General features: G+C 48.9%; 1 protein-coding gene across 13 annotated transcripts in view; it reads right to left on the minus strand.

Moving 5' to 3' along the window:
- ADAMTS12 (ADAM metallopeptidase with thrombospondin type 1 motif 12) overlaps positions 1-12,905 on the minus strand; it is a 268,928-nt gene that overhangs the window by 82,013 nt on the left and 174,010 nt on the right. For all 13 annotated transcript variants that reach the window (XM_039545726.1, XM_039545725.1, XM_039545727.1 and 10 more), the window contains one exon: positions 11,445-11,578. In XM_039545726.1, the coding sequence (XP_039401660.1) occupies positions 11,445-11,578 (134 nt within the window). The remainder of the gene's footprint in view (positions 1-11,444; positions 11,579-12,905) is intronic.

The raw sequence follows: 12,905 nt of genomic DNA on the forward strand, positions 1-12,905 counted from the left end.
ATATCAGTAATGTAGTTCACTCTATATTGCTGATATGTACTCTCAATCTTAATCTGGTTTTGCCTGGAAATAGAAAGAACTACTACTGCAATATGGTCTTACTCAAGACAGATTTTCAGACAGCAAATAAGATTTTGTAAGGATTCAAAAAATCTGATAAACAGGCCAAATTAATCCCTGACGTAACTAAACCAAGATCAATTTTACTTGACAGAGTGGAGGCATTTTGCCCAATGTTGAAACTTATTCTGTATCTTGAAAAGCTAAACCTTAATTGTTCATTAAAATACTATCAGCTAGATTAATATAAAGGGAGTTTTCCATAGCAACGCTTCCATGGGTAAGCACAAATAGGAAGTTCCATGCTCAATAGCACTCATTTCTGTCTGGCCTACCTGCCTAGTGCTCATCTCTGTGGTGTCTGAGCATCTGCAGTAGCATTGTCCTTTCACTCCTCAGAGTTTATACACTCTGTTTAAGAGGGTCCCTTGAAAAACGATTAGTCATTTCACGTCATGAAATTCCAACACGGGGTTGCCAAAGGAGGCAAGAGAAAAAAAGTTGCAACGGTTTGTTTTCAATTCAAATTGTTCAGAAATGAAGGGCTATGTTATGCCTTTCCCATAACAGGAAGAGAGTATATAGGGTGCCATTCCTTCTCCCAGCAATAAAATGGCTCCTGGTGTGTTTTCCTGTGCAAGGGACAGAGGAGAGATGGTAATTTCTGATCAGAGTCACCTCCACTGCCTGCCTACTGGTATGAATGTGCTGGAGGAAGCGCTTGCCGCGGCATTTAAAAAAGTGTAGCAAGAGTCACCTCACACCGTGTTCCTCCCCAGTGCTCAGAAGATATTACAGGGTTAATTCTTGCGGCTGTGGTGCCTGGGGGCTCCTCCTTCCTACCCTTGTGTGACTCAGCATCATGAAACCATGCTCAGAGTCTGTGCCACATATTCTGTGACTTTCCAGAAGCTCAACCAGCAGGAGGCTCTGAAATGCTCATTGTAATTCAACAAGTTGGGCTAAAGTTACAGAAAGTAAACCTGCCTCCAACATGCTTTGATGATAATAATGGTTTTAAATTATTTTTGTTACGGCAGCTGGAGGCCTTCGGCCAGGCCCCACCCACAAATGAAAACGGATTATTGTAATTTTGATGCGTTATTTTCTCTCGCTGTTCTACTCATGTAAAACACCCTTTCAGTTGTGGTACTTGCTAACTTCTCTAACACCATCCTGCTGTATGAGATTGTAACTGAGTTCACGCACTGCTAAGTGCCCCCTCATGGCCATGTGTGGTGTAGCAGCTCCCTTGAAGAGCTAGTGTCCCCTGCCGATAGTCACTCTGTTGCTGTGGTGATTTCTCTGTCAGTAACTCGGCTCTGCAGCCAGGTCTCCATCTTAAGTCCACCCTTCCTGGGGTCACAGTTGTCCAAACTAAAAGTCCCCAGAATGTCTTTAACACAAACAAAAATCCTTTCCCCTCTTTGGGGGCTCTTCCACGGCCTGTTGTCCCCATGCTGAGCTCAATAACTCTTGCAGTGGGCTTGTATACCCCCTTCCTTGGGGCCAGCCTCTACTCTGGGTTCCAGTCCAGGGCCTTGTACTGAACAACTACTGTTCCTCTACTTGTGCTGCAATTTTCCCCTGAGCCACTTCCCACACAACCTCTTAAATACTCCTCTGGATCTCTCTGTCTCCTCCCCGCTTAATCAGGGTTCCTCTCAGGCCTCCTTGCATGGAGATCTTTTCCCAGTCTCTTCCTTCTTTCATCAGGGTCTCTCCCAGGCCTTGAGAGCTTTCCTTACTCTCTCAGCTTACAACCTGTCTCTCCCTCCAGCCCTTTCTCCAGTTGGGCCTTATCACCATTCAGGCCTGGCTCTTGTTCCCATTACTGTAGCCAGCTTCTGCTCTTTATGGGGGAATTGCCTGATCCCACTCAAGCAGGGCTTGGTCTGTAATTGGGGCTGGCTTAGCCTCAGGCTCTCCAGTCCATGGGGCAAGCCACCCTGTTATAGGGCTACTGGGTTCCCTTTTGCTCTGTTTTTTATTTTCATTTCAATCTAGCACCAGCTACCTTCACAAAATCATAGAATCATAGATGTGTAGGACTAGAAGAGATCTTATTAGGTCATCTAGCCAAGTCCCCTACACTCCAGGCAGGACTATGCAATAACTAGACCATTCCTGACAGGTGTTTATCTAACCTGTTCTTAAAAACCTCCAATGATGGAGATTTCACAACCTCCCTAGGCAATTTATTCCAGTGCTTAACCACCCTGACAGTTAGGAAGCTTTTCCTAATATCCAACCTAAACCACCCTTGCTGCAATTTAAGCCCATTGCTACTTCTCACTAATCTGAGGATAGGACAACAATTTTTCACTCTCCTCCTTGTAACAACCTTTCATGTACTTGAAAACTGTTATGTCACCCCTCAGTCTCCTCTTCTCCAGGCTAAACAAACCCAATTTTTTCAATCATCTGTCATAGGTCATGTTTTCTAGACCTTTAATCATTTTTGTTGCTCTTCTCTGGACTTTCTCCAATCTGTCCACATCTTTCCTGAAATGTGGCACCTAGAACTGGACAAAATACTCCATCTGAGGCTTCATAATCTACAGCTTCCTGATAAGATGATCCATCTGTCAAATTCATCTAGACAGAGAGGGACTTTCTCTCCAATTTTCTTCTGGTCCTTAATGTCTAGTAGCACCTTTCCTCCAGGCACCAACTATTTAAAGAGCCATTACAGTATTTGCAGTAGTTACACCGTGGCAATGGAAAGTCCCAGATTGAATAATTATGTTAGACTCTTAGGCTTGGTCCACACTACTGAGTTAGATTGATGTAAGGCATCTTACATCGACCTAATTATGTCAATGTACACACTACAGTCTTGCTCCCACCAATGTAAGTGCCCTACTATACCGACATAATAACTCCACCTCCACAAGAGGCGTATGTCAGTGTAGTTAGGGTGACACAGTGTCCATGTAGCCAATGTGTTACTTACATTGGCAGTTGGCTGCCATTCTTGTCAATTTCATGACACCATGCTGGAGCCTTGAAATTGACAAGAAAGCCCGGCTGTCACCGGGGCGGGTGGGAGCTCCAGCTGCTACCTGGACTCCCCGCTCCAAGTCAGGCTGTGCCTGCCTGCTCCCCACTTCCAGCCAGGCTACTGTCCAGAGGCTCCCGGCTCCCCGCCAACAGCCCAGGAGCGTGGTGTGGCGTTCGCAGCCAGGAGCCCAGCTGCAGTGGGGCGAGGGGAGCTGAGAGCCCTGGGGACAGCCAGGCTCGTGGTGAGGAGCTGGGTGTGGAACTGAGAGCTCAGGTTCTCAGCCCCATCCACTGCCCCTCTTAAGTCAGCGGAGGCGCTTCTGGTGAGGACACGCACTATCGACAGAAGGAGGGTAGTGTGGACATGAACCACCTCAGTAATTACAGTGGTGCTTATAAGCAGAGCTAACACTGACTTTTCTAATGTACACATGCCCTTAGACCAGACGTGGGCAAACTACAGCCCGCGGGCCACATCCAGCCCATGGGACCCTCCTCCCGGCTCCTGAGCTTCCAGCCTGGAAGCCTAGTCCCCGGTCCCTCCCTTGCTGTCACCCTTTCCCCGCAGCCATGCCGCCGCGCAGGCCACACTCTGGCCTGCCGCTTCCGCTGGGCAGCGTGGGGAGCGCAGCTGGCTCTGGCCGGGTGTTGCGGCTGAGAGCTCCTGCTGCTGGTAAGGGGGCGGGGAGGAGGGGGGTTGGGTAAGGGAGCAGGGTTCTGGGGGGCAGTCAGAGAGGAGGGGGTGGTTGGATGGGGCAGAGGTTCTGGGGTGGTGGTCAGGGGATGGGGAACAGAGAGGGTTGGGAGTGGGAGTCCTGGGGGGCCTGTCAGGAGGTGGCGGGGATGGGGATAGGGGTCGGGAGGTCAGTCAGGGGACAGGGAGCAGGGGGGTGGATAGGCGGCGGGGGTTCCAGGAGGGGGCAGTCAGGGGACAAGGAGCAGGGGGGGTTGGATGGGTTGGGGGTTCCGAGGGGGGCAGTCAGGGTGTGGGAAGTGGGTGGGGACCAGGCTGTTTGGGGAGGCACAGCCTTCCCTACCTGGCCTGCCATACGGTTGCGCAACCCCGATGTGGCCCTCAGGCCAAAATTTTGCTCACCCCTGCCTTAGACAGACAAGGTGGGTGAGGTAATATCTTTTATTGGACCAACTTCTGTTGGTGAGAGAGACAAGCTTTCGAATGACATAGAGCTCTTCTTCAGGTCTTGGAAAGGTACCCCATATCACAGCTAAATACAAGGTGGAACAGACTGTTTAGCGTAAGTAGTTAACACACACTGTAAGAGACCTTTCAAGATGAAGTGGCCAGTTAACATCTCTGCAGCCACAGGACAAAAAAGGCATAAGAGTCTCTAAGGTGCCAGAAGTACTCCTGTTCTTTTTACGGATACAGACTAACACGGCTGCTACTCTGAAATGTGTTACAGATTGTTTCAATAAGCCATAAATCCAGTGTCTTTCTTAAAACCATGATTTTTAGTGTCTAGCAAAGTTATGAATTTAAGCTCCCAGGCTTGTCTTTTGAAAGAGCAGGTTTCTTTTGACAATGAAGATTGAGAGGTCAGACATGGAGTGACTGCTTTGTGAAAAGTGTTTGCCCCCAGATGCGAGGGTGTTTTTGTCGTTTATCCTTTTTCTGTGTGAGATCATTCAAGAGCACAGTGTTTGTCTCGTTTTACCCACAAAATTGTTATTGGGGCATTTAGTGCACTGGGTGAGGTACACCACATGTTGTGACAAGCATGTGTAGGACCCATGGATCTTGAAAGGCGTGTTGTGAAGGGTATTGATCACAGAAGCAGCATATGCAGGTTTTGAATCTGTTGTTATGGCAGGGTCTAGTGCCACTTTGAGTTACTGGGTACTGGTCTCTGGGGCATTTTCAGTAGGAAATGTTTCTTAGGGGCAGGATGGAATTTTTGGTCACAACCAGAGACATCAGAATAGCCTGGTGGTCAGTGCACTCACCTGGGATGTGGGAAACTCACATTCAAGTCCCTGAAGAAGAGCTCTGTGTAGACTGAAAGCTTGTCTGTCTCTGGTCCAATAAAAGCTATTACCTCACCCATCAAGTCCCTGCTCTGTCTGATGCAGTTGAGTGTGCTGACTAGACTGATAGTGACTACTCTGGGAAAGGTGGGCCTCTCTTGCTGGGTTGTTGTGAAAACATTGAGTGGTCTCCCTTTTATCTGGATGCACAGAGGGAAATTTTTCAAAATTACAAGAAGTTTCACAAGATGGGAAAACAGATTCTACCTCAGCACTAATGAAGTTACGCTGAGAGTAGGGATTCTGGATGGAGTGTAGGGGGGATTCCTGTGGTGTTTGCAGGAGTGTAAGTATAAAAAAAGGCAGGGAAGTGGAAGGGCGGGGAGGGCTCTGGAGGTATGTCGGGGGGAAGAAGGGCAGGGAGGGCTCTGGTGGTGGGGGTGGAGAGGAGATGGACGAGGGGGCTGTGGTGATGTATGTGTGGGGGAAGTAGGGAGGGTTCCAATGGTGGTGTGGGGGAGGACAGGGAGGGCTAGGGTGGTGTGTGGGGGGGAGGCAAGCAGGGGGCTCTGGTGTTGTGGGGAGAAGGACAGGAGGGCTCCGGTGGTGTGGGGCAGGAGAAGAAGAAAGGGAGGGCTCTGGTGGTGTGTGGGGGGGGGGGAAGGACGACGGGGAGGGCTATGGCGTGTGGTGTGGGGGGACGCAGAGGAGCTCTGGCGGTGTGGGGGGTGGGAGAAAGACAGGGAAGGCTACGTTGGTGTGTGTGTGTGCATGCATGGGAGAAATCAGGGGGCTCTGGTGATGTGGGGGGAAGAGAAGGACAAGGGAGGGCTTTGGTGGTGTGTGGGGGGGAGAAACTGGGGCTTTGGTGGTGTGTGGGGAGAAGGACAAGGTGGGCTCTGGTGGTGTGTTTGTGTGGGAGGAGGAAGTAGGGAGGGCTCTGGTGATGTGGGGGCAAGAAGAGAAGGAAAGGGAGGGCTCTGGTGGTGTGTGGGGGAGAGAAGGACGACAGGGAGGGCTCTGGTGGTGTGTGTGGGTGGGGGGAGCAGGGGAGCTCTGGTGGGGGTGGAGGTGGAGAAGGACAGGAGGTCTCTGGTGGTGTGTGTGGAGGGGGAAGGGTAGGGAAGGCTCTGGCGGTGTGTGTGGGGGGAGAAGGATAGATAGGGCTCTGGTGATGTGTGGAGAAGGAAAAAGACAGCGAGGGCTCTGGTGTGTGTGGTGGGGGTGGGAAATCAGGGGGGCTCTGGTATGTGTGTGTGGGGGGAAAAAGGGTAGGGAGGGCTCTTGTGGTGTATGTGGGGAAAGGGCAGGGAGGTCTCTGGAGTGTGTGTGTGGGGGAGAAGAGCAGGGAGGGCTCTGGTGTGTGAGTGGGAAGAAGAGCAGGGAGGGTTCTGGTGTGTATGTGTGGGGGGGGAGGAAGAAGGGTAGGGAGGACTCTGGAGTGTGGAGGGAAGGAGAAAAGGAAGGGAGGGCTCTGCTGGTGGTAGTGGCTTTGTGCGTGTAGAAAAGAAAGGCAGAGTGGGTTCAGAGGGGAGAGGCAGAGTGGTAATGTGCCTTGACTGTAATTTCGTGGCTCTGGGCACCAGGCAGATTCAGCTGCAACTCACCTTGCTTGAGGGCTTCAGGTTTCCAAATCTCCTCCAGTTGTTTGAACCAGGGTGCTTTGCTAGTCTCACTGCAATCACTGGGCTCTGTGGGAAGTCTTTTTTGCTGGTCTCCTCCTCCTTGGACTCACAACTCCTTCCTCGTAGTTAAGGGATCCCACAACCCCCCTCCACGGGGTTGTGACATGATTTAAGCAGGGCCCTGAACTCACAGCTCCTTCCTCTTGGTGAAAGGATTCCACAGCCCTCCTTCTTGGGGCTGGGCTGTGATCCAGGTAGGCCCCCCAGTCCACCTCTCTCTCTTCTGGTTCTGATCTCAGGGAGCCTCTCTTCTAACTCAATGTTCCCCTGCTGCGATTCTGCCCTCTCGGCTGTCAGTCCTCTCCCTCTTAATCTTCCTGTAAGCTACCAAACAGCTGGATTTTATTATTCTAAGGAGGCAGCTACCTGATTAACATCTGGATCCCATTGCTCTGCTAGTCTGCTGCTCTCGTCCTCCCCTGCCTCTCTTTTTGAAAGGTTTTGTCATGGAATAGGGTTTGGCTTGGTCCAGGCCCCCCGTCCCTTCAAGGGGACAGAACAACCTTTTGCCACAGACCACTTCTAACATGCTCATGTACCACCGTTTGGGAACCTCTGAGCTACACGGTAGAGCTTGCTTTCAACAGAGATGCACCAATTCATCCTCACTGATTCAAATGAATTTTTAAAAGACCTGCTTTGCATGGACGCCAACTTATATGGGCTCCTGGGGCTTTAGCCCCAGGAATATTCACAGTCAGGGGCTCTGCTCCAGCAATATTTGGAGCTAGGTTTCTCCCCTGCTCTGGGCTGCCGGCAGGGAGCCCAGAGCCTTTTAAATCCCAGCCGCGGCCGGGAGTCAGAGGGCTCTGGGCTCCCCGCGGCTGCCGGCAGCCCAGAGCCCTCTGACTCCTGGCCACGGCTGGGATTTAAAAGGCTCTGGGCTCCCCGCGGCTGCCGGCAGCCCAGAGCCCTCTGACTCCTGGCCGCGGCTGGGATTTAAGAGGCTCTGGGCTCCCCGCCGCAGCGGGCAGCCCAGAGCCCTCTGACTCTCGGCCGCGGCTGGGATTTAAAGGGCTCAGGGCTCCCCGCAGCTGCCAGCAGCCCAGAGCCCTTTGAATCCCAGCCCCTGGCCGCTGATTGCCCCGCCCCAGACCCCTGCCCCAACTGCCCCCAGGACCCCTATCTAAGCACCACTGGTCCTTGTCCCCGATTACCCCCTCCCGAGACCCCGGCCCCTAACTGCCCCTTGGGACCTCAGCCCCTATCTAAGCCTCCCTTCTTGTCCCCAACTGCCCCCTCCTGAGATCCCACCCAACTTCCCCCCAGGACCCTCCTACCTGTCCCCTGATAAACCTCCTGGACTCCCATGCCTATCCAATTGCTGCCTGTCCCCTGACTGTTCCTCCGAACCTCTGCCCCATCCACCCCCCCTGCTCCTTGTCCCTTGACTGCCCCCCAGAACCCCCTACCTCTTTTCCAACCCCCAAACCGCTTACTGTGCCACTCAGACCAGCGTGTCTGGCTCCGTGCAACTCCAGACAGTTGCTGCCATGCTCCCCCATGGAGTCCACAGCCCTCTCCCACTCCCAGCACCTGCCTTCCAGATTTGAACACCTCAAAATTCAGGAGTGCTCAAGCTCGGTTTGGGCAGCTTTTACTTCATTTCTCCCAAATCAGTTTCCCCTGCAAGGTGCCAACTGAAGGTGTTGGAGAACAGAGAGATCGGGTGGGCTCCTAATGCCTGGAAAAGAGACAAAGGCCGGAGAAGGGAGTGTCAGTGCCTGTGCAGACTTCTGAGAAGTGCACGGTGTGGAAGGGGATGCTGTGATGCTTTGGAACAACTCCATACAAAGCCAGTCAGGACTCTGCGGGAGCCTCCTCTCTCGGAGCATACTGTCTCCAGGGCAAGAAGCTTACACCTTCCTGGGTCTGACCTCAGAGCATTCAGCATGCCCTTCCACATGATGCACTTTCCACAGCGAGTCTGCCCAGGCGGGTCCTGGGGCAACCAGAGGTCCCTGCACCCCAACTCCGCAGTCAGATGTGACTCTCTGCCAGACAGTAAAACAGAAGGTTTATTAGATGACGGGAACACAGTTTAAACAGAGCTTGTGGGTAGAGAAAACAGAACCCCTCTGTCAGGTCCATTTTGCGGGGTGGGGAGCCCAGAACCAAGTTCTGGGTCTCTCCCCATTTCCCCAGCCAGCTCCAAACTGACACTCCCTCCTCTGGCCTCTGTGTCTCTTCCGGACAGGGAGGCCACCTGATCTCTTTGTCCCCAACACCTTCAGTTGGCATCTTGCAGGGGAAACTGAGGCACCCACACAGTATTCAGAGAAAATATTAAGAACATTCCCACTTCATCACAACAGGTGCAACAAAATATAATACTGTATATTGAAGTAGGCAAGTGCTGCTTCTGACTTTCCACTTTTAATTGACCCTTGTAATCTTGTGGCACTGACGCGTTGTAGCTTCATTTTATATCGGCTTACAGGGCGGGAGCGGGGGGGCACCACCATTTTGGGCCCCACCAAAAATTATACAAACCTGCCGCCTATGCTGCTTTGTATAAAACAGACATACATGTGTAGTGATGTGTGAACTGCGAAAGCTTGTGGGATTCAATCTGAATAAATATTCAAAAGCCTGAAGCTTAGTCATGCTGATCTCAATCCCTTTGGCTTAGAAATCAGAGTGAAACTCTCATGAGATGAGTGCTCTGATAAACTTTCAGGTATTATTGGAGTTGGATCAAATATATACCATGAAAACAGCCCTCTAAGCCCTCATTCAGTATTCTGCCTCTCTTCGATCAGTCCTGCCTGGAGCCAAGCAGCACAGAGGTGAGCAAAAATTAGGGTGACCATATATCCCGTTTTGGCCGGCACAGTCCCTTTTTTAAGCCCTGACCTGGATGTCCTGACTTTTTTTTTTTTTTTTGCGCAAAAGTGAGCCTGTGTCCCATTTGCTTTTGCTAACTTGATCAGTTGGCAGGAGCAAATGGGACACATGACCACTTTTGTCAAAAAAGTAGGGTGCGGAGGAACATGGGGGGGCGGGGAGAGGAGAGGGGCAAGCAGCAGTGCCAGCCCCATGCAGGGGGGGAGGCAGGGCTCGAGTGAGCAGTGACACCAGCCCCAGCCTTTGGGGAATATGGTCATTCTATCTAGTATGTGAGTCACTGCTTGCCCAAGCCTGGCCTGCCCCCCCGTGTGGGGAGGGGGGCTCGGGCAAGTGACTTGGGCCAGCCCTGCGCCGGGGGAGGAGGGCCCAGGCCAGCCCTGTGTGGTGTCCCGTTTTCCCTTTGGGAAACACGGTCCCCGAAGCAAAAATATACATTTGAAAAATGTACCAAACATTTTCATATCTTAAAGAGGTTTGTTTCAGTCTATCCTCGCGGGTGACTGTTCACAGCAGTTCCCCCTGCCCATCCCAGCTCCCACTGAAGCAAAGGGGAATATTTTCACTGACTCCAATGGGAGCTGGATCAGGAACTCCAGTTTATCCAAATAATTCACTGGTACAAGTGTAAGCACTGTATAAAAAAATAAGAATTAACCCTTTTGTTGCTGTTCTTTGAGGCACCAACAATTCCACTGGAAAGTTAAATCTTCGGAGTAGACACACAGCAAGTACATGACTTGGTACTCAGGTGGTTAAGGCATGCAGCTATCAAATGACCCTCCAGGAAGAGGATAAATTAATTTCTACCAGCAGCTAAGTGTTTTCTAGGAATCACAGTCCTGCCTTTGTTCCCAATGTCATCAGTGGCCAAATTTCCTTTGGGCATCAACAGGAACAGGCTCTGAACCTCATATTTTCAAAAAAATAAAACTATGGATAAGACTATTACATACCACAAAAACATACTCCAGTGCTTTGCTATCCTATTGGAAAACAGCCCATTGACTAAGACTATGGGATTTCCTTATCTTATAACTATGTAACCATAACCCAATATTGCAGGAACTGCATGTATTTTCAAAACACACCAATAGAATGTTGTGGATGCTGGGTACACCCTAGGTGTAGTTAGGGTGACCAGACAGTAAAGTATGAAAAATCGGGACAGGGGGTAGGGAGGTAAAAGGCGCCTATATAACACAAAGCCCCAAATATCGGGACTCTCTGTCCTCCTCCCCCACCCCCCACACACCACCAGGGCCCTCCCTTTCCTATAAAATTGGGACATCTGGTCACCCTAGGTGTAGTGGAGAATTACGTCAAAAGAGTAATGTTACAATTAAAAAACACATTGTTACATGTACTCTCATTTGTTTGCTTTGGTTACGTATGGTAAATTTCATGCAGTTTCACTGCTTCTAAGCCTGAATGTCCTTCAGTGTGTGATTAAATATTACAAGTACAATGGCTTTAATTCTAAGCTGATGAATAACACATGGTTTCATACAATTAGGATCACATTTTCAAAATGTAGCTCTATGAAATGGTTAAAACTAATTGTGGCCCCAAAACTGTATAATCTTCTGTGAAAACAATATTGCCATAGGAATAGAGCAAACAGACATTCTTAAATTGATTCTGATAAAAGAAACAACAACAACAACCAGGCCAATCTGTTCTGTAGAATGGGTCAAACTTATTCTAATGTCCATTTAGAAAAGCAGTTCCCCTTTAACTTGTTTCTACTATAATTTAAAATACAATGAAATCAAATGCCCTGTGCTGGCATCCTCTTAAATAAGTTGGTAAACAGTTTCCCATGAAATTTTAGAGAAGGAAACATACAAACATACCCAATACCTTACACATGCCATTAATACAGATATCTCGTCTGTTTCTGCCTTCATAGCAAGGAGTACCATCACTAACTGCATCCAGCATTTTCTCTGAAAATTGGCCATCTACAGGGCGGCAGTGGAGCTCACATGGATGAGCTGAAGGAAAAAAACAAAGATAGTTTCTCACTGTAGTAATTATAATATGTAGTAAGCAAAGTTCTGAAGTAAAATATGCAGAACTCTGATAATCTGTGGTACATCAAGGAATTTGAAAGATGAAACATATGGAGAATATCTCACATCTCAAAAAATGTATTAGAGTCAGATATGGGATTGAAAATATTTAAAATGAATTTAGTACTCATGAAAAATATCAAATTGACAGTCCCACTGCTGAACAACAGTGGCTAACATACTTCATATCTGATTTAATGCCCCAATCAAGAAAGCTTCAACTTCCAGCCATTGGATCGTGTTATACCTTTTTCTGCTTGACTGAAGAGCCCATTATTAAATATTTGTATTCCATGTAGATACTTACTGACTGATCAAGTCACCACTTAATCTTCACTTTATTAAGCTACATAGATTGATCTTCTTAAATCTATCACCATAAAACATAATTTCTAATCCTTTAATCATCCTCATGGCTCTTCTTAGAGCGCTGTGAAGTTTATAAAATTTCTTGAATTGTGGACTCCAGAACTGGACACAGTCCAGTGCCAAATACAGAGGTAAAATAATCTCTCTATTCCTACTTGAGGTTCCCCTGTTTATACGCCCAAGGATCATGTTAGCTCTTTTGGCAATACTGTTGCACTAGGACCTTTGCTGGATTGGGGGTTTAAATCTGTTACTGACAGACCCAAAGGAAGTAAGTCAACCAAGACATCAAGGTATTTGTGTAGTTTACATATACATTTATCAAATATTTTAAGGACTATTCAGCTGTGCTGTATACCCATATCTGCTGCCTAATGCGATGCCTAATGAAGTCAATGACAATGCTTCCCTTGACTTAAATGGGGAATTAAATCAGGCCATTCCTGCATAATTTTATTGTTGTGACCACTGTCTTTCTTTCCCACCTCACTGTTTTGTCGCACTTTCATTGTGTCTCATGTGCAGCTGTATTCAAACTTGGCAGGGAAGGGCCCTTTGCATTTACATGCAATGTGAGCAGTGCAATTTTTGGCACTGTTTAAAAACAAAAACAAAATTATACTTATAAATGATAAAAGAGCTCAGTCTCTATTGTTGTTTGAACAGCACGGGCAATATGTTCGGCTCTGTGTAGCACACAAAATAAAAGCTGTCCCTTCCCACAAAGAGCTGCAAGGTCCTAGTCTTGCAAAGACAGCTTTGAACACTTCAGAAGTCCCACTTAAGTCAATACAGTCTTTGGAGAATTGGGGTCTCAAAGACAAAAACAGAAGATGGGACATTCTGGGAAACCCAGAAACTTAGATTTTTTTTGGCTAAC

The sequence above is a fragment of the Mauremys reevesii genome, linkage group 6 (assembly GCF_016161935.1).
Source record: "Mauremys reevesii isolate NIE-2019 linkage group 6, ASM1616193v1, whole genome shotgun sequence".
Taxonomy (NCBI): Eukaryota; Metazoa; Chordata; order Testudines; family Geoemydidae; genus Mauremys; species Mauremys reevesii.